The sequence below is a fragment of the Corvus moneduloides genome, chromosome 1 (assembly GCF_009650955.1).
Source record: "Corvus moneduloides isolate bCorMon1 chromosome 1, bCorMon1.pri, whole genome shotgun sequence".
NCBI classification, from domain to species: Eukaryota; Metazoa; Chordata; class Aves; order Passeriformes; family Corvidae; genus Corvus; species Corvus moneduloides.
In genome coordinates this window covers 27,143,235-27,163,496 of record NC_045476.1, presented here as the reverse complement: position 1 = coordinate 27,163,496, position 20,262 = coordinate 27,143,235, and the positions used below count along the sequence as shown (strand labels likewise).

The 20,262-nt window shown below is 37.8% G+C and overlaps 1 protein-coding gene across 4 annotated transcripts in view; it reads left to right on the top strand.

The window, feature by feature from the left end:
• The window catches only part of ICE1 (interactor of little elongation complex ELL subunit 1), a 45,605-nt gene extending 33,056 nt beyond the window's left edge, over window positions 1–12,549 (top strand). For all 4 annotated transcript variants that reach the window (XM_032102997.1, XM_032103007.1, XM_032102987.1 and 1 more), the window contains 6 exons: window positions 1,390–1,558; window positions 5,352–5,512; window positions 8,155–8,345; window positions 9,565–9,671; window positions 10,613–10,711; window positions 11,651–12,549. In XM_032102997.1, coding sequence (XP_031958888.1) covers window positions 1,390–1,558; window positions 5,352–5,512; window positions 8,155–8,345; window positions 9,565–9,671; window positions 10,613–10,711; window positions 11,651–11,832 — 909 coding nt within the window. In that variant the 3' untranslated portion in view covers window positions 11,833–12,549. The remainder of the gene's footprint in view (window positions 1–1,389; window positions 1,559–5,351; window positions 5,513–8,154; window positions 8,346–9,564; window positions 9,672–10,612; window positions 10,712–11,650) is intronic.
• The last annotated feature ends 7,713 nt before the right edge of the window (window positions 12,550–20,262 follow it).

Below are 20,262 nucleotides of genomic sequence, written 5' to 3'. Positions count from 1 at the left end.
ATACAGGCATATAATTTTGTTCTGTGTTTACCTTTATTATTCTACATCAGGTAATTAAATTTAATTTTTTTTGGAAAATTCTTCCCTTATTTTATTTCTCAGAACTTCCTTATCATCAGTGTTGAAAAATTTCACTTCAGTTACCATCTTTCTCATAAATAATTTGTAGTCTACAGCAGAGCAATTCACCAACTGATACATGGCAGCATTTTGTCCTGTTACAGTCCTTGTAGGTAATTAAGTTCTCCTCAGAAGCTGCTACCAAGATCTCAGGTCGTCTTTGTTAGGAGTTGTCAAGTCTGGTAACTTCACAGAAGCAAGGCTTGTAGCTTTTATGTTTCCAGGTCCAGCCAGTAGCAAGGCCAAGTACATACTCCTAGTAGAGAGACATGCACACAATACAACCTACTCTTACTCCCTTGTCTGGCTAATCGGATTGAAATTCTGGTAGTGGAAAATACATGCATGTACAGACAATATGGATTCCTCCAGCAGCTGACATTAGGCACTCAGTATATCCAGTAGGTGACTAATATTCTTCCCACTTGTCTTATGCACTGATAAACTTCGAGACACATAAGTGTACACGCATTCCTCCAGCAGCTGGTCCAGATTTGTGTCTGGCTCTCAGACTCCTGGTCTTTCAGGTAGCTGGCTTAGACCTTCTGGTTCCTCCCAAAGCTAACACTCATCAGACTCCCTGTTGTCCACAGGTACCCAGTCTGAACTGTGTACTCTTCAGCACCTGGCTTCTAATTCTCTCATTATACTCTGACTTTTAGCTCTCTTTCTAAACATCCCCTAGTAAGTCATACACAATCTGCACAATACCAGTATTCTTTTTCCTTGCATCTCATATTGAGTCCCATGTTACTATAGTCAGCAACATCTCCCCATCTCCTGCAGTGTGTACAGGGATCTGGGGAAAGACTGCTGTTAACTTATCTAAATCTCACACCTGGAGATGGGCTGTTTGTCCTTCTGTGGCATCTTCGGAGTAGCTAAGTCAGGGTGCTTACATTTGCTCTGATTAGGTTATTTGGGTTACACTACCTGTCATTATTCCTCTCCTCATTCCTTCTACTTGTCATTATGCTCCTTGTTCTTTGAGGAAGATTGTTGTTAATCCATTACTAAACAATTTATATTCAAAGAATAGTAGCCCTATTCTTCATTTGTTTATGGCATATTTATTCTGGGAAGTTGCCTGCTCCTCCCTCTTTTTTCTTTCACTGATTGCCTCTGATTTACTTTCCTGCATTTTTATATGTATGCAAACAGTATTCTTGCAAATAAGCTAGTAGTTCTTTTTATTTGTCATACTACTACAATGTTGTCAAGTATTCTTAAGTATATAAATGGTCTAACAATATATTTTGTGTCTGATAGCATTTAGCAGAGTCCTTGCTGCATGTTATTCTCAGTAAGCTGAAGGCTCAGAAGAATGCCACGAATTACAATTTCAGTCAGGCTCTGTGTAGAGTCTATGCAGGAATTTGCCGACAGTTGGGAGATTTGGAAAGAGCCCGCCTTTTCTGCTATAGCCTACTTAAAGAAGGTACAGTGTGGCTCAGTGGTCTTATATCTTAAATATGCTGTGTGTCTTTACTGTAGCGTGCCAGAATTATTATGTTTGTAAAAACAAACAGAAATCCTGTTAAAGGGTTGTTTTCCTTAGAACACTTTTCTGTAATGCAAAAGTATAGACTGTTATAGAAGAAATTCCCCTTCCCACAGTTCCTCCACATCTGTGTTGTAGTTTTGTGGTGACCTGGGCTCTTAGTAGTCTACTTATTTTTCCAAAGAAATATTTCATTTAGGATACTCTGTGATTTCATTTTTGCCCCACCATGTCCAAAATGATAATGTGATTTCTGGGAATTTTGTCTTTTTTGACTATTAGTATTTTCTTATTTTAATTGAGTAGGTACTGATTCATAAAGTACGTGTGATTTAAAACCAGGTATTTAAAAAAGTATCAGGAGCTGGACAATACCTTGGTCAAAACCAGGGTATTTTTATAATATGTCCTCCTTAAAGTCTTTTTACTTCCCGTTATCCAAATTCTCACTTGGTTGGGAGGTTTTTTCCGTTTTGGTTCCCTTCCTTTACCCCTCTCCCTTTTGGTCAAAGGTAACACATACATACTATTGCTAAATTAAGAATCCTCGTTTTGGAAGGACTTCACTAATTTTGAAAATAGTATACTGGTATCTGTGTTTCACATTAAAATAAAATAAAATTCGAGAGCAGTGACAAGCAAAGTGCTACAGCTTGAGATTGTTCCACTTACTTAATATCTTTCATATAATATTCCTGTTGGGGTTTTTTTTTCAATCTTAAAAAGCTTTGTGATTTTTTTTTGTTCTTAATTACCATTTTTGAGGGTATTTTTTTGTTGAGTTCTTTTTGGAATTCCTGTTTTCTTCTCTGTTTTTCTATCCTTCAGTCCATTATAACTGTACTTTGACTTCTTTCATGTTAATAGTTTTAATACTGCACCATGTTAGAAACTATTACTTGTCAGATATCTTTTCTTAGTCTAAAATAACAATTAGACCTTTTGTTTTGCAGTATCTTACTGCTTTTTCTTTTTGTGGGTTCTTGCAAATATTAAACATTCCCCCTGTTTTCCTTTCTTTTTCTGTGTAAGATCCAAACTTTAATAGCTAAATGCAGACTTTTATTGGATGATACTCTCTTCTATACATTGAATTGCATAAATTTCTGTTGTCATTGTTCTGTGGTTTTATAGTTATTTTTTGAGTGGGAACACCTGTAAACACATCGTAAGTGCTGTTTAGGCTTTTTAAAATTCGTTTGATTTTATTTGATTACTATGCATTTATTTTAGGGTTTTCTCTTTCATGTAGTTTCACATATTCCCATCAGAATTATGGCAACACAAGCTACACAATTACCAAATTCACTATTAGGCTTACCATCATCTATTGTCTTGACGACTTGTCCATAATTTTTGTTCTGTTCTCCTTTCAGGTATTCTGCCTTAAGTGACTATAAATAATATGTTACCTTTTTGGTTATTTTTCCTTTTACCTCTCCTTTGTTCCCTCCTTTTTTTTCTTTTTTATACTTTTCTTTTTTTGATGCCCCTTGAACTCTTACTCATTACTGAGTGAATTTTATAAGTGTTTCAAATTCCGGGGCAGGCAATTCCAGTTGTCGATAATTCTAGTTCACCAACAGTCCTGATAGAAAAATGTTTTGATAGGAAAAAGTAAATTCTTTACATGATGAGCAGCTTCAGAGTAGAAGGTTCATCCAAGACACTTTATTGAAGTCTAAATTCTTTGTGCTCATTGAAGCTTCTTGATTTGATGTATTTTGAAATGCTTTCTAGTTCTTAAGGTCTTTCAAAAAATGTAGAAGTTACGCTGAAGTGAAGAGGGAAGGTACGTTTAGCTTTTCAGATTTCATTGTTTTTTGTATAGCGTTCTAGGCATATGTATTCCAGTATAGCATTTCATCCATGAAAGTAATACCTACTTTTTTACTTATTCCAATGTATTTGTTATTGCTTATGGTCTACATGCTCCATGTTTTATCTTAGTATTTTGCCTTGAAGCTCTCAGCTTTGGTATTCAGAAGGGTCTTTTGGCTTTCCAATGATGGCCTGGAACTGTCCTCTCTAACTGATAGTTGTCAGACGCTTGCTCTGAATTACTTTAATGAATGAGGATTCTTCAATTATATGGGAATAGCACAGATTTTTACATCTATGGAAGTACAAATATTAGCATGCATCATTCACATATGCTCACTTACAACTTGCATAATACATAATTTCTCTGACAAAGTCTGGGAAAACTGCTGAGCAATATCAGATTTGAATTGTGGGAAAGTTCTTTGCAGGCTTTTATATATATATATGTATATATTTATATATATATATATTTCACAGGTGTATGGTTTCAAGGTATTAGCAAGTACTGTAGATTATGTTTTTCTTTGGACTAATTCTAGTTTGGTCCAGTGAAGAGAGTGCTTATTTGTGACTGGAATGTATTAGGTAGGTTGTTGGAGTCCATCCTCCAGTTTAATTTAATCCTAAAAGAATCCAGTTTCAATGCTCTAAGACCATTCTCCATGTCTTGGTTTGAAAGACAGGTGTCTGCTAAGGAAGGCAGAAGCCTGCCTTGGAATGGCAGATGCAACCCCTTTCCCTCCGAGTTATTATGATTTTGAAATCAAGGGCTTTTAGGCAAAGATGTGGGAAATAGGAATAACAGTTCTTTACTATTATATATATAACCAGTCAAACAAACAACAATAACTATGGCAGTAACAGCAAACAATCACAAACCCAGTCCCAGCCTTCTCGGCTGTCGGGCCCTTTCCCCTTGGGTGTAGTTCCGCTCGCAGCCGGCAGGGGCGCTGGCGGCTCCCGGTGAGCAGGGCAGGTGCGATGGTTCCCCCGCGGCTGCAGGGGGCGCTCCGGAGCGAGCTTGGGGAGCACACGGCACTGGTGCCCTGGGATCCCGGGAGGGATGGAACAAAGGTTTCACAAACCCCTGGACAGCTGGCCCCAGCGTCCGGCTGGACCTTTGGGAGCAGCAGGCTGGAACGGCAGGCTGGAGCGGCAGGGATGAGCACAAATCCCGGGTGGCAGATGTGATGTATCCAAGCGGGGAACCCCCCGGAGGTCTAGGCAGGCAGGGTGAGCATGGTTACAACGCAGCGAAGGCTCGAATCAGTGGCGGGGCAGGGCGGCCACATCCCGGCCTCCAGCGGGGCAGGGAAGGTGGGCCGGGGATCCTGGGATCTTTCTCCGCAGAAAAAAAGAAAGAACGGCCGAAAAGAACCAGCAGCTTCTCTCTCCAAAGGCTGAGGGCAAACTGACCCCACACCCAGGTGAAACAAAGGAGTACCCAGGCCCACCCCGCCCCCAGTGGGTAGCTCTTTTGTCTTCTTTAACTACAGCCATTTGTCCCGTAGCAACATGCATATGGGAAAAAATTCCTTTAACAGGAAAAAAAACTAGGACTAAACTAAAACCCCAACACTCCATTAGACTATTACTGAACTAAAGTGCAGTAAGAAAGATGACAGTAGAGAGAGTGAAATTATGATGGGGGGAGGTGACTTAAGGTTTGTTGGGGTTTTTCTGGTGTTTCTTGTTTGTTTTTCTTCTTGGATCTTTTCTTCTTTTTTAGTCTCAGGATTGAGATGTGCTAGTATGACTCCCTTTCCTTATGCTGCAGTTGTGATGTGACTTCTATGCCTTTTTTCCTAGTTACCTTGCTGGCGGTACTAGCTTTTAATGCCTGAATATATATTTTTGTTGTTTTAAAATGTTAAAAATTTACTTTGTTATTTCTTTTTTTCCTCAGACTTTCCAGACTCAGAAAAATTGATTTTATTTATCACAAATGTATGGTCTGACATATTTGTCTTCCGAGGTGCAATTAACAAAGCTATGCAATTAGTTGTCAGGCAGAGTGCAAGCAATGAGATGCTGGCCTGTTTAAGTGCTTATTTCAATTGGGAACAGGTAATGTCTGATTTCATTGTTGGTAATCAGCTTTTGTCTGCATTTGTCACTTTGCTGGCTGAATCAAATCAAGCAACTTACTTTTCTGATGAAGGGTGTGAATATCCCATGGAGGCTGTACAATTGCGCAACTAATGCCGCTTCAGGACTTTTTCCTCTAGTTGTCCAGACTCTACTAGAATACAATACTTTCCTTGTTTTCCCTGTTAAATACTAATCCATCTACTGAACATTAAAAGTAAAGGTTGTTTTTAAACTTTCAACTATAGTGTGGTTGGACTAGGGAATTCTTTCCATCTGTGGAACTGCTCTTTGAGATGTTTTTTTGTTTTGCTTTGTACTGTTGCTTTTTAAAATATGTATTGGTTTTATCTTTTGTAGTTCTCTGTGTAACAGGTAATACATCACTACAGCTAATTTCAAGATGAGCCTGTCTCTTTTTACTTACGATCTTTTTGCAAGGTAGACTGTAAATACTTGTTTATCACAAAAAAACTGAAGTTAATTTCATAAGCAGTTGGTGTGATCAGTACAAAACCAGTGATACTAGAAGAAGGATAATCTGTGAGAGCTGACTTCAAGTCTTTGAGCTGTTGGGCAAATAATTTAATTTCTATCAGTTTTCAGCAGGCATCTATTACCATCCTGAAAAGAATGTTGCAAGGAGGAAAAATTGAAATCATTGGGAGCAATTTTGTATCATGCAGATGGAAAGCCAGAGGTGTTTTGCTTCTGGAGGAGTTTGTGTAACAGGCTTGTGTGTTTGTTTAAAGGCTAGGGCCCCATATTTTTGAAAACTCCATATTAATGCCAGGCTTTCTTCCTGGAAATAAAATAGTTTCGTAAATACCCAGTGAACAAAATCATTGATTCATAGCTGTCTGGTTCTGGCCAGGACAGGGTTAATTTTTGTAGCAGCCAAAAGGGGGCATGGCTAGGCCCCAGAGGTTCATTCTGTACCACCTCACATCATTGCCAGGGATGTGGGGAAGAGTCTCTTCCAAGGTGAATGAGTCAGCGTAGTGTGGTGGAGGGAGAGGTTGGGTTATTGTTGTTTCCGTGTGAATTTTTAGTCTCTCTTTTGTACCCTCCATCATTAGTATTTGCTGCTATTACTGTTTGTTTTCTTATCTCATTGCTGTTTCCAGTAAATTGTTCTTATCTCAACCTGTGATCTTTAAATTTTCTGCCTCCAATTCTCCTCTCCATCCTGCCACAGAGAAGAGGAAGGGCGAGGAGGGAGTAAGCAAGCAGCTTGGTTTCAGTTGGAGCACTAATTTGGAGAATACCATTCCTAAGCCATGACAATAGCTCACCTATTCCCTATCTTAACATGCTGCTCCACAACTGCCTTGAGGAATGCAGTTAGTCTTACTGCTGTCATCATAGCCTTTAGGTGTTGTATGATAATTTTTTTTTTCTTTAACCTCTGAAGCCAGCCCTGAATTTAACATGGTATCACTGAAATTACAGCCGCCTAAACCTCCTGCTTTAGTGTAGGAGTGAATTAATTTGGCATGGATTTGTGTCTGGCTTTTTTACTATTAATTCACAGTTGTGATATAGCATTAAGCTCTGGTATTCAGAGTTACGCTGTACTGCAGTCCCTGCTTAGCGAAGAATTTGTATTCTCCATTCTATTAGGTTACAGCTTTTAATATCATGCCAATAGAGATGCACATAAGAATGTCCTAGTAAATGTTCCTGGAAATACTAATTCTTTGTGCTCACACTACCTACTTTATTTATGGATCTCTGAAATACGAGATCTGCTGCAACTGGGGAGCAGGACCTCAGAATTTTCTATATTGATTATAAGAGATGACATCATTCTGTCTGTAAGCTCTGTTTTTCTTGTGTAGAAATACAGGTAAAAGTTTCAAGTAGATTGTGATTAACAGTCTGTTATACATATAATTTTATGAGAAGATTATTCTACTTATGAAAGTAAAACTCACATGGAATGGGCATTTATTTCTTGGTCAAGGTGTGCCATTTTAGTGACTTGCACCATGGCAGAACTTGCCAGTTAAGATGAGATTTTGTACTGAGAAGATCTGCCAAACACTCATTCTGTTTATGTGATAAGCCTAGACTTTTTTTCTTAATACGTCAGAAAATCAAAGAATGTTTGTATTTAAATTTCCTTTCTTCCCCTAGCTATTTAATTATCAGAATGATTTCATATGGCACGTTTATTTACCTCAACTATTGAAATACTTGCTTGCAAATTCACCCCTAATGAAGAACAAAGAGTAACAAATTTTAAAATTATTTAGAAAGTGAACAATATTAGTCTAATCTTCTTGCACTGGAAAAACACTCTTCTTACCTTAATGCTGCATTGACAGAAACAAAAATCCCCAAATTGTAGAAGGAGATAAGAGAGTGGGTATAAAGTCTGTGGTTTTTCTTGTTTGGGTATTTTTCTTCCAAACTCTCCTTTTAGTAAAGGCATTAGGAAAAATACCTAGTACTTGAAGGTTTTGGTTTTGTACTCTATTTGTTTGCGTTAATTCAACCCAAAAGTTGGATTTATGGTGTAAGATGCTGTGCACAGTCAGTATCAAATATTTGTAGAGAGTTTGGTTCTGGGCTGGTAACTTTTCATGCATTAAGATAATTACCTTCTAAAATTTCAGAGTTCATCTTTAGATGCTGGTATTATGGTCTCAAACCTGCTTTTAGAAATGCAGTCATGTACAAAAGTAGAATTTCACCTGAGTGAGCAGTATGGAGAAGATCTCAGTGAAGATGCTTGGCAGTATATATTTGCTGTTGATCTACTCTGCTCTCACCTGAAGTGGGATTGGACACATGAAAATGTTATAAGGTATTGTGGCAATCACTTCTTTGAAATGTTTTCTTTTGTGGTTTTTTTTTGGTTTGTTTTGATGGTGTTTTGGTGTTTGATGGTGTTTGATGTTTGATGGTTTTTTGTTTCCCAAATTCATTATGACTTAGCTTTTAACATAACAAAATATTGCATAGATACTTAGAAATGAGGATGTTTCAACCTGATGAGACCTAGACTACTTTGTTTGTGTGCCTTATTTTAAGATAGAAGGAGTGATCAATGAGAAAATGTATTACTTAATGATATTGTCCCAAGAAATGAACCCTGTTAGAACTGTTCTAGTAAAGAATTGCTTTCAAAATAGCTATATAAGATTTTGAGATGAATTGTCTGTCAGTGAAGCAAAGTGATTGTCTTCTTCTGAACTAACTTGTTGAATTGCCCTCCACCCATCAGTAGAAAATGAGGGTGGAACTTCTGATATGAAAATAACACTGCTTCAGTGCTGAAAGTGAAATATATCCATACTCATTAGTGTATTATCTGGATTTCAGTCTGATTTTAATTCTAAAATAATTATAATACTTAGATTCAATGTTTTGAATTTTCTTTGAACCTATGGTCCAGTATATGGACTGCTACCATACTTAACCTAGTTTGAAAGACTTCATTCTGACACCTACACTGATCTGACAGCCGTGATTTTCTGTATAGAGGCTACATGACTTAGTAGACATTTGTTTATTTGTGACATAATAAGTGATACTTATTATCATCATTGTCAGTGATACTTATCATCATCGTGTTGTATACAAGTTTCATACTTTCAGATAGTAAAGAAGTTATTTTTGGTGAAATACTTTTAAAATTAATACAAATTAGCTTCAGTTAAATGTATGTAGTTTTAATTAAAGCCATATCAAGGTGATTATCTGTGAGTTGTGCTGGTAGTAGGTAACTAGGTCTATTAGCATAATTTTAAGGATTGAAAAAGTCTTACTTTGGGTCCTTTTAGGTTTAAAAACAAGTATCAGGTCCTACTTGTAACATACAAACTGAATTTTCAGTCATACGAGAAACTTACAGAACATATCAGCATGACATTTGAAAGTAACACAATTTCATATACATCTGTGAAGTCAGTCTACCTAAAGTTAGTAACAAACAAAAGAGTAATTTGCCTTCATTTTTGTATGAATATTATAACCACCCCTTCAGGCAGTATCAGATTTTCAAATTCATTTTTCTTTCACAGCAAAGTGCTTTGGCCTTCTATGGATAACTGGATAAGGAAGAGAAAGGGGCATGAAAATGCTCAATCCATTAGTGATAGTGTTATAGCATTGACACTTAGGCTAATTGGTAAGTAATCTAAATTCTTGATTGAACTTCTGCTTTGTATAAGTATGTCCTTATGAAAGTGTCAGGCCTGTCTCGAAAGTGATTGAAGTATTTTTACATTTTATTGGATCTTTATGCAGATATCTTCTGTTTATCAGCCTGTGGAAAGCAGATACTTAAGTTTTGAGAGATACTATATTGATTCATGGTAACAAATACTAACATGTTTTATGTATTTAAAACGAAATAATCTGTGGCTACATACAGATTCATAGAAATCCTGAGTTGGAAGGGACCCATTAGGATCATTGAAGTCTAACTCCTACCCTGCACAGGCCAGCCCCAGGAATCACACCGTGTGCCTAAGCATTGTGCAAATTGAACAAATCTTGAACTCAGACAGGATTGGTGCTGTGACCAGTTCCCTGAGGAGCCTGTTCCAGTGCCTAACCACCCTCTGGGTGAAGAATCTTTTCCTAATAGCTAACCCAAGCCTCCCATGACACAGGTTCATGCCATATGGTCTCCAGAAAAGTGTATAAGGTTTTATATGCAACTTAATACCATAATAAATTTAAGTTAGATTAATTGATTTGGGATCTAGGTGGCATTTGATGTAAACAGATATAATTTGAGTTTCAATAAATATTTTCAGTATGTAGGCTATATGATACTGTTTATTGCATTCTTTCTGAGTTTTACACTTAAAAATTGTAAACCTATGGGAGGTTGAATCAATCTGATGAAAAATGACTTGGGGTCTTTAGTTACACAAGGAATAGGACAACTGTTGTTCCCAAGACAACAAGTCGTGGTTGGTAACAAGTTGGTAACAAGAATTACTTTTTTGTAGTTAAAATTTGCATTATCTGTAGGTACTTCAACAGGCAATTGGGAAGTACAAAACTAGGAAGTTGACTGTCTAAATAGTCAGATATGTAGTAACTCTTTTTTTCTTTCAGGTCGATTAGGACAAATAGGTTTGAAGGAAGGCTATCTTGCTGCAGTGAAGAATATTAGTTCAGTAATTGGACTGTTTGTACAGCATGCAAAAGAGGAAGGTAATGTTTTTTTAGAGAAACTTGAGTGTAACATCCACAATGTGAACTTTTGCAATGCCAGAACATAAATTAAGGCACACATGGCAAAACAGTTTTGCAGTTCATGTTAGTGCATAACAGGTCAAACAGTTTTCAGTTTGAGTCCCTTTCTCTTACACAGTTAATGAGCTATTAACAGTATTAACCTTCTGTTTGAGACAGAGAACAATTCTGAGATGCTTTCATCTTGGAAAGACCTTGGAATTGGACTGTTTCATGTAAGACCCTATCAGTTGCATTAGAGATCACTTAAAAGGTGATCAAGTTAAGATCACTTAAAGGGTGATCATAACTTGAGCAGTAATAGCTAATTTTTTACCTGAGAAATTTATGCTGAAGCTTACTACTAACAAAATTCTTGTATTGGGAGAAAGACAGTTCAAGCTACTGATGAGACAAAACAAGGCAGTTAGGGCAGCAGAGATTCACATTGCTAAGTTACTCTGGATGTTAAGTACATTCTGCAGTGAAGCATTTGTTAATGGTAGGGAGCTTTGAACCACCTGTATAACTTCTCTTCCTTGCAATCTCAAGTTTTTCCAACTTGGTGGTGTATGGTGTACAGTGTATGTCTGTGTTTGTTTCAGACACGGTGTAAACCTGACTGTTTTCTTAAGTCTGATTACTCTTAACTAAAGTCACTAGATTCTCAACTCTTGTGTACACTTTGAATACTGGAAAGTTGCTGAATTGAGAAAATTGGAAAGTGCTAGTATAAAATGAGATGTTACGGAATTTGTGTGCAGGTTGTCATCTTGCTCCATTATGGTGGTAGGCATCACAACTGTTGATGTGTTTTATTTTCAGTTCTTGAATAATAGTTTCTATAGATTCAAGATTCCCAAAAACATTCTTGCATATCAAAGTTTCTTTAAGCTGATTTGTGTTAACTTTTTGCAGGTGTTCCCTGGGGTGTGCAGCTCGCAGCCGTATATTCACTATGTGACTTGGGTTCAAGCAATCCAGAAGGTATTGTTGAGGCCATCCATGCTTGGAGAGCAAAAGTTCTTAACAACATTCCTTCTGCTGTCACAAATGGCATAGCTGAAATCACTTCTCTGTGTGAAATGGAGCCAAACTAAAATGTAAGGAAGTGGACTTCCCTAGAGGAAGAAGTGCCTAACTAACTAAGGAGTAGTTGGTTCCAGTTAAAAACCATACAAAGTGGTGTGTCTTCTTGTGTTTCATGTTTTTAATCAGAATGTCTGATCATGCAGAGCAAGCTCTAGTATTTTATTTGGCTTTTCTGTTTGAAGGAAGAGTTTTTAAAAAATAAAAATACTTGCTTTTCCTAGTAGCTGATAAGCGATCCAAAAATGAGTACATCTTCAACTCCTGAATATTTCTGGTGTGATGACAATAAAAATCAGTAATAGTTTTCATTCTTTTACCTATATCAGTTTGGAGTATGGACTATTTGACAGAATATTCAGCCTGACTTGAAAACCTGGCTCTATTATTTTGTACTATTTTTATAAAGTAACCATTCAGATAGCAGAACATTCCCCAGATTCTGCTTTATTTTGCTTGGGGTGTCTCATAAACTTAATTTAAAATATTTGTGGAAAACAGGTAGGAATTGACTTTTTGTGTAGCCATCATGTACGGAGTAACAGAGATACTAAATCTCTGAACTTGTATATATGGTATATTTTGATGTGTCTCACATTTGATATTGTTCCACTTGGGGAATTTTGTACATGTAAATAGAGAGTTGGTTGAAAAAAAGTTCATGTTTCTAATGATAGCTTCACTAGACTCTGTTTTTGTATCTTTCATAATAAAAGAGACAAACACCATTGTGTTCTTAGTGATCTTTTTAAATAACACAGAATTAACTGTGTTTCTAGCTTATATAAATACCATTTTGGGGAGCAGCAGGAAATTACCTGTTGAGGTAATTTCACTGAATGAATTGCCCATAACACTGCGGTTCTGGACATCTCTCCAAAAGTTTCTGGTATGCTTTGGGGGCTTGGGAGGTAGTTTTTAAAAACTATTGAAAATTTCTATTTTCACTCTGTGGTTGTGCCCATATGAAGGGGTGAGCTTTGCTAATGCAGATTCTTATTGTAATGGGACCTAGATTCTGACAGTGTTGTGGTGCTGATATGCATCGTGATTTTTGTGCCTCTTCCAAGTATGACTACCAGTGCAATCTCCTAGCCCTCTGAGAGTTTCTTTCCTCTGAGATGAAACTGTGTAGAGCAAAGTGGCAATTGATTTCAGTTGCAGCTATAGCTGCTAGCACTCTGGACATTGAATTGACTTCAGTGAGTTTACCACAGACAACTCAGTCAATGAAAGATAGTCTAGTAGTCTTGGTGATGCCTGTGCACAGCAGACACTGCTACAGATGTCTATCATGAAGGCTTCCAGTAGGGACTCTTATAAATTAATTTGCCTCAGGTTGAGGCTGTATGATTTCTGGGACACTGGGTTGTGAAGGCTTTGGGGATTTTATGTGTAGCCTTCATTTACCTTTCTTGCACTAAAATGAGCACAAAATATCTTAAGTGGAAGAAGGACACAAGAGAGCACAGGTTGACAATAAAGGTATTGATCATAAATCTGGAAACTAAAGGAAATGGGAAATAGAACAAATGAAAAAACAAAGGAACAAAGTGAGTAAAGGATCACAGATGTTTCAGTGCAAAAAATATTGCAACCCAAAAATGTTCACAGCAAATAGAAAAACCTATTTCCTTTAGAATTTTTATAAAACAGTGGCACTTGAAGTATATGAGATTCACAGGGGAAATACCAGAATTTTTCCAAGACCAAAAATCTACAGCTATACTAATCTGGAAACAAATTTTTAAAAAATAAAAAATTTCAACCTACCCTCAAAAGCATTTTCATGAAAAATATTCTGTTCTGCTTATGTATCTGTAAGAATAATTTTTGTGTGTACTGCAAACATGAAACTGATTTTAATTCTGTATTCCTCTCTACTGCCCAATCAAACTGCATTGGAAAAAGTAAAATTAGAAGTTGCTTGCTTCTGTTAAATACTAATCACTCATCTCTCATAAAAAAATACTTGTAACTCCCATACACAGTGTCAAATTTACCATATTTAATGACCTGTAAAATGTTAATATCCATAAAGGATAGTGATTTTCAGTACATGGAATGCTTTATCCATCTTGATACGTGTTCCAAATACTACAATCCTATTTCGTTCAAAATAGCCCATTAAAATGGATTTTCAGGTTTCTATCATCATTTGCAGAGTTTTGCTTTTTTGTGTTCTTACACAAATATTGAGCATGTGGCTTGTCCAAAACTATGTGTATCAGGAAATGTTCAGGTTTTCACTTCCTCCATGCCTTCTCATATTCCTAAACTAAAACATGAAAAGCCGTCTCAACTGCTAAGGCATTAATGTCAACAATCTAGGGCTAGACAAAATGCTAGCAGTCAAAATAGATTAAAATACTCAGCTCTAGCAGTTCTCCTGACTCAAATACAGGAGACAGTAAACATGTGTAAAAGTTTATTTATAAGAGTAATTCTGACTATAGGCTTCTCACTTCATAACTGTATTTTTTGGTATTTGAAAAATCCCTGATACCTGTTTATTCCAGGAAAAGAAACTTGTCATCAATTTTGGAGAGCAGTATAACTTTGCCTGTGTGTAGATGAAGAGGATGCTGGAATAAGTTGTTCTCGGAAAAATTTTATTTACCTATTTTACTTGCTTAGTTGCCTTCATACTAGAAGTCATTTTTAGAGTGTCTGAATCCTAACATGTTGTACTAGCAGAATCATTTGATTGTTTACTCAGTGATCTCTTGCTGGAATACAAATTTTGGACATACATACCTTTGTTTCCACAAAAAGCATCATCTTTGAGCTAGGCTAACCTGTTAGACCACTAGGGTATTTTCCAGGATGATTTTGCCTCTCTTAGGTATAGTAGCAAATCTTTTTCAGTGTGAATGATTTGTCTTCATAAAAGAAAGAAGGTTGGACTCTAGATTGCTTAAAATTAAGCTCTAATTATTTTATCAAACCCTCTGAAACAGATGTATGGTCTTTCCTAGCTTCTGCTTTTACGTGCCTGTTTTGAACAAAGAGGATTTTTGAACTGGACACTAGAGTAAGACCAAAGCAGTTGCAAGTTTTCCAGTTTGAAATGACTAATGAATTACATGCTCTACTCTGCTTTAATTGATGAAACCACATGGATGAATGGAAACCAATCAAGAAAACTTAAAGATTTGTTACAAAGAAGCTGAAACTAGGTGGCTAGAACACTTTGGAGTATCACCATTTAGCTCACATTCTTCCCACTATACATCATTTTTCACTTCAAGACAAGTCAGAGACTACTCTCAAAAGACCGACAAATTAGCAGGAAGGATTTCTTCAGAGACAGGCTTTGTAATGACATTGTTACTGGCCGAAATAGGCTGAAGTCTTAATTTGCAAAATTCTGAACCTTGTTTCAGGGGTTTATAAATTCATGAAATGTTAATGATTTTGGGATTTCTGAGCCAACCTATTACACTCAATTTAATGCAACTCGCTTTATGAAATTCCTTTTTGGACTATTTGAGTTGAAATTTTGAAAAAAACATTCTGAAGCTTAATGAAACAAATAGGTAGCTAATAGGAGTTAGAAAGAAAATAAGGGAGCTATTTATGCAAGTGGCCTGGGTTTTGATTATTTTGAATTTTAGTCTCAGATGGCTCCAATTCCTTCAGCTGCCACATCACCCTAGAGATGTCTAAATGTTTGCTACTGAAAATGGCCTCTGTTTTCTAAATAAAATCTGCATCTTGTTGCCATGCTTTGACTAGAGGAGAATGAATTCTGACATGGTTTAAGCATCAAGTAGGAGAAAGTCCAGTACTTGGCACAACTTGTCTCCTTGGGCTTCACATACAGTCACAAGCCTGTCTCCAGAAAGCTTTTGATGATGGTAGATTCATTACTGAATGCACAGGCAGTAACCTGTTTCGATTTTGTTTGGGGGTGTTTTTTTAATCACAGTATGCTAGGGACAAATTGCTCACTGCTTCTATGCTTCAATATTAGTAGCCAACTTCATAACTGCTAGAATATTGCCCCAAAAGCAAGTCTTGGATGAAGACATGATCCCTACATATGTTAAAAAAATGATGAGTCTTTTTGGCCATCCATATGCCCCTTCTTTTCAATAAACATGAGCAAAAATAGAGACAGATGCTTCTTAGGCAATCAGCCTGTCTGTAGATCTGGCATATTATTTTCTCATTTGGTACATTTTCTCTGCAAGCTGGCAGGATTTCCCACTAGAGGTTTTATGTGATTCGCTCACTCTACCATTAAACCCAAAAAGCAAAACAGCATGTAGGCAGCGTATAAACAAGGTCCATGAACTGAAAATGAATGTGAATTACTTAGCCATGAAGGTACAAAGAGGAGCAAACACTTCCTCTCTAAGAATTCTGAAGGGAATTTTATTTTAATAAAATACACACAACTTGTTTTATGTAAAATTATTTCATTTAACTCAAAACAGTTTCTTGTGATTTTCCATATAGTCAAAACAACTTCAGTTCCAGTTTGGTGTAGATGATGATAGAAAATAACATGTTTTATTCTTATTTCTTTCTCACTTTTTATGTTTTTCCATATCTAAATTACTATCTTTTTAATTTGTGATGCATTGCAATGGATCCATTAACCATATCATTAAAAAATGTGTTAAAGACAGTATTTTGAATCTGATCATTATTTTGTGGCCTGTGTAGGCTTATGTTGTACTATACTTTTCTTGCTCAAAGCACCATTTAACATAGGAGTTTTCACTAACAACTTTGAAACAGTGTGTGAGAAAGGTGTGTTTTATTAAGTGTACAGTTTCAAGTTGAAAACACTGATTAAGCTTAACATCTAGATATACATTATGGTCAGTTTCAATTAATTTATGTAAAAATACTGAAGTTTTCCATAACAGCCAAAAAAACCCCTTAATGCTATTTTACTACTTCTTCAGTCCAGTGATACAGACCTGTTCAGAGCTGAGCTTCAGCAGACTGGGATCAAATCACACAGACTTTTCAAGCTAAATGATCAGTTACAGTAATACCCACTCATAGATCAAATTAATGTGGAAAGGTCTTAATAGTACAGATAAAACTGTTATACAGGGAAAGGGCCCGTTCTAGTACCTATTCATTTTCTGTGGTGATACGTTCAGTGTCCCTCTGGTTCTCAGAGTTGACATTCTCAGATTTTTCATTTCCTTTGTCTCTCCACCAAGCAACCTAAGGAGTGTGAATGCCTTCTTTCCTAAATAAGTATACTTTTAAGTTGTTTAGATGGGCTTAAAAACATAGAACTCATGATTTCAAATGCATGTATAATCCATTTATTATGTAAATAACTAATAGAAAAAATTGGAAAAAACACATCAACCAAGCAAACACTGCAGAAGAAATTGGCTTTGATCACAAGTAATTGTGTGGCAGCAGGACTTACTAGGCCTAAAAGTTGACAATGGATATAACAGTGTCACAAGCAAGAGGGTGACAGGCTGTGAAGATCTACAGACAGCACAGAGGTTCTGAGTTATTAGGAGTAGAGGGGTACAACTGCTGTGACAGTTTCGTACTCTGTCAGTGCTGCTCTGCCATATCAAGGCTCCTTCACAAAGCTGTTTATATATGCTGTCAATGTGATATACCCTAGCACTTCTCTTTTAAGCCAGTATGGATAGAGAACTGAATCTCTGTCAATCTGCCTTATCTCCTACAGCTGTAGTAAAAAATGGCTCCTGCCTGGCCTGAACCCCCGAAGTAGAGCCTGTCTGTCAGTCAACTGTGATGAGAGCACAGAGCAATATAAAGTCTTTTTTTTGCAGACTTCTGTGTGTATATGTAGCATATAACTATTTATTTCTGATGCCCATCTTGGTTATTAATTCCCCATTCTTTATTATTCAGGGAAAGCAATGGAAATTTTTTGTATACATCAAGTCTGTCTTCTCATTGTGGCTTAATCTTCAGAGGTTATAAAGCATTGTTAAAAACAGACCATATATAGAAAACAAGCTAGAGAACAAACTTCTGTCCAGCTGTGTTCATTTTGCAGGGCCTGGTTTTTGGTAGTGGGGGGGCCACAGAGGTGGCTTCTGTGAGATGCTGCTAGAAGCTTCCACCATGTCCAGCAGAGCCAATCCCTGATGGCTCTGAAGATGGACATGCCAAAGCTGGGCCATTTAGAGATGTTGGTGATGCCTCTGTGATAACATATTTAAGAAGAAAATCAAAACAAAGGGACCAAGTTTTAATTCCAGCTAGAGAAGAGGAGGAGGTGAGAACATGTGAGGGAAACAACTTGGGGACACCAAGGTCAATGAAGAAGGATGGGGAGGAGGTGCTCCAGGAGCCGGAGTTGAGATTCCTCTGCATGCCATGGGGGATGCAGAGATCCACCCGCAGCCCGTGGGGGAGGTGCTCACACCGGAGTGTGTGGATGCCTGGAGGAGGCTGTGATCCAGTGGAAGACCCAGTGGAGAGAGGGGGCCCTTGCTTCCAGGCTGGGGGAACTGCACCCCGTGAAGAGTGACCCATGCCACAGCAGTTTTGGGAGGACTGTTTGCCCGTGGGAGGGACTCACACTGCAGCAGTTTTGGGGGGACTGCTGCTTGTGAGATTGGAGCCACGCTGGAGAAGTTCACAGAGAACTGTCTCCCGTAGGAGTGACCCCATGGTCTCACAGGGGAAGGACTCCTCTCCCTGAGCAGCAGCAGCAGATCTCAGGTGCCAAACTGACCAAAAACCCCCATGCCCTGTCTCCCTGTACTGTCAGTGGGAAGGAGGGAGGGGCTGGGGGAAGAAAAGGTGTTTTTAAGGGCTTATTTTACTTCTCATTACCCTCCTCTGACTTTGTTAGTAATAAATTCACTTTGTACCTCTAAGTCAAACCATGACAGCAGCTTTCTCAGGAAACCACAGTCAAAGGTAGAAAAGGCAAATGATGTGGATCTGTTAAACCTTTTGCAATCCACACGTATCAGAATGCCACAACTTGAAAAGGATTAGATCAACCTTCCTTCTGCAAATCCCACTTAAACTTCATATAGCAATCATTTCACTAAAAGCAGTCTGCAACTATGTGAAAGATGGAAAGTGTGTTAAACTGCAAAGTGTAATATGTGGGATTTCACACCATCAGGGCCTTATCTCCTGCAGCCATGTTTTACAAAACAAAAGGCTAACGGAGCAATATTTAATGAAAAAGTTTGAGTTAATTCTCTTAGGTATAAACTATTGTCCAAGTCTGAAACTAAGACTGGACCTAGCCTGCACATAAGCTCTATCAGGAGTTTAGAAAGCAAGAGGGTATACTCTGAACTTTGTGATTCAACAGGAGAATCTTCCTTACTCTTTTTTGTCTTTGGTCTCTGTGTGAATCACTCTAAAATTATTCTAATTTTTGATTTTTCTTTTTATGTTTCATCCATGATAGAGTGAAACTTGTCAATTGAACTTTATGTCACACTTTTATAAATGTATTTTAACCCCACTCTTGCTAGTATCTTTGATGATGATCCTTTGAGTGACCCTAAACCCCACATTTGTGACAAATTGGCATAGTTGGCAGGATCCTAGATCAGAATTTGTGACACCCTACTGCACTGGTTTCTCCAGGAAAATCTTCAGCTTATTTCTAAAAAATTTACAAAGCCTGTGAGCAATACAAGCAGAGAATAGCCTCTCCAGAAACTGTTGCTATACCTGTCACTGTGCAGACCCAAGGTTATTTAATTTTCTTCATAATGACTTTATTGAATGAGAGCATCAAGGCATGTGAGCAGCATCCCAAGAATATTTCAAAATTAAATGTAAGAGAGGCAATTTAGCTGATCTGGGGAATTTGCAGTGTGACAAAAGAACACCAGACAATCCTGACAGACCAAAAAGAACACCACTAGAAAACTGTCTCTGCAAATGCTGTAGTTTTGAAGGACTGCAAGGAACTAAAACCATCAAGGCAAAGGACACTATCTTCTATAGGAAACAGGCATGCTGCACACTGACAGGTAGAGCAAAGTTTTCCTTCACTTTGTGTTTCCTTGAACTATTCCAACCTTTGCATAAACCCCTGTGCACCATGCACTAAGCTGGGAGCCTGACTACATGAGGTGCCCGGTCTGACAGAGAATCTTTCTCAAAACACTTTCGGTCGCCCAGCCCCTTCTGGGTGGCCTGGCTAACAATGGGGCAGTGGAAGGGCCCGTCAGAAAGCTCTGTTCTCTCCAATTTCTAACACGACTGCTGCTTTCCTTCCTCACCCCCGCGTCATGTGGTCCAGTGTCGGGGCTTGCCCACTGCCAGGAGCTGATGGTGTCTGCTGTAAGGGCCCCCTTGGACTTGAAAAAGAAAATTCCTCGAGACATCGGGGCTGGGACCCATACAGATGAATTTTCACGTATGTTCCGGGAGTACCAAGGCATTTTATTTCGAGCCAAGCTTTTCAGCCCTGATTGCGAGGACCGCTAGCGCAGCGGAAG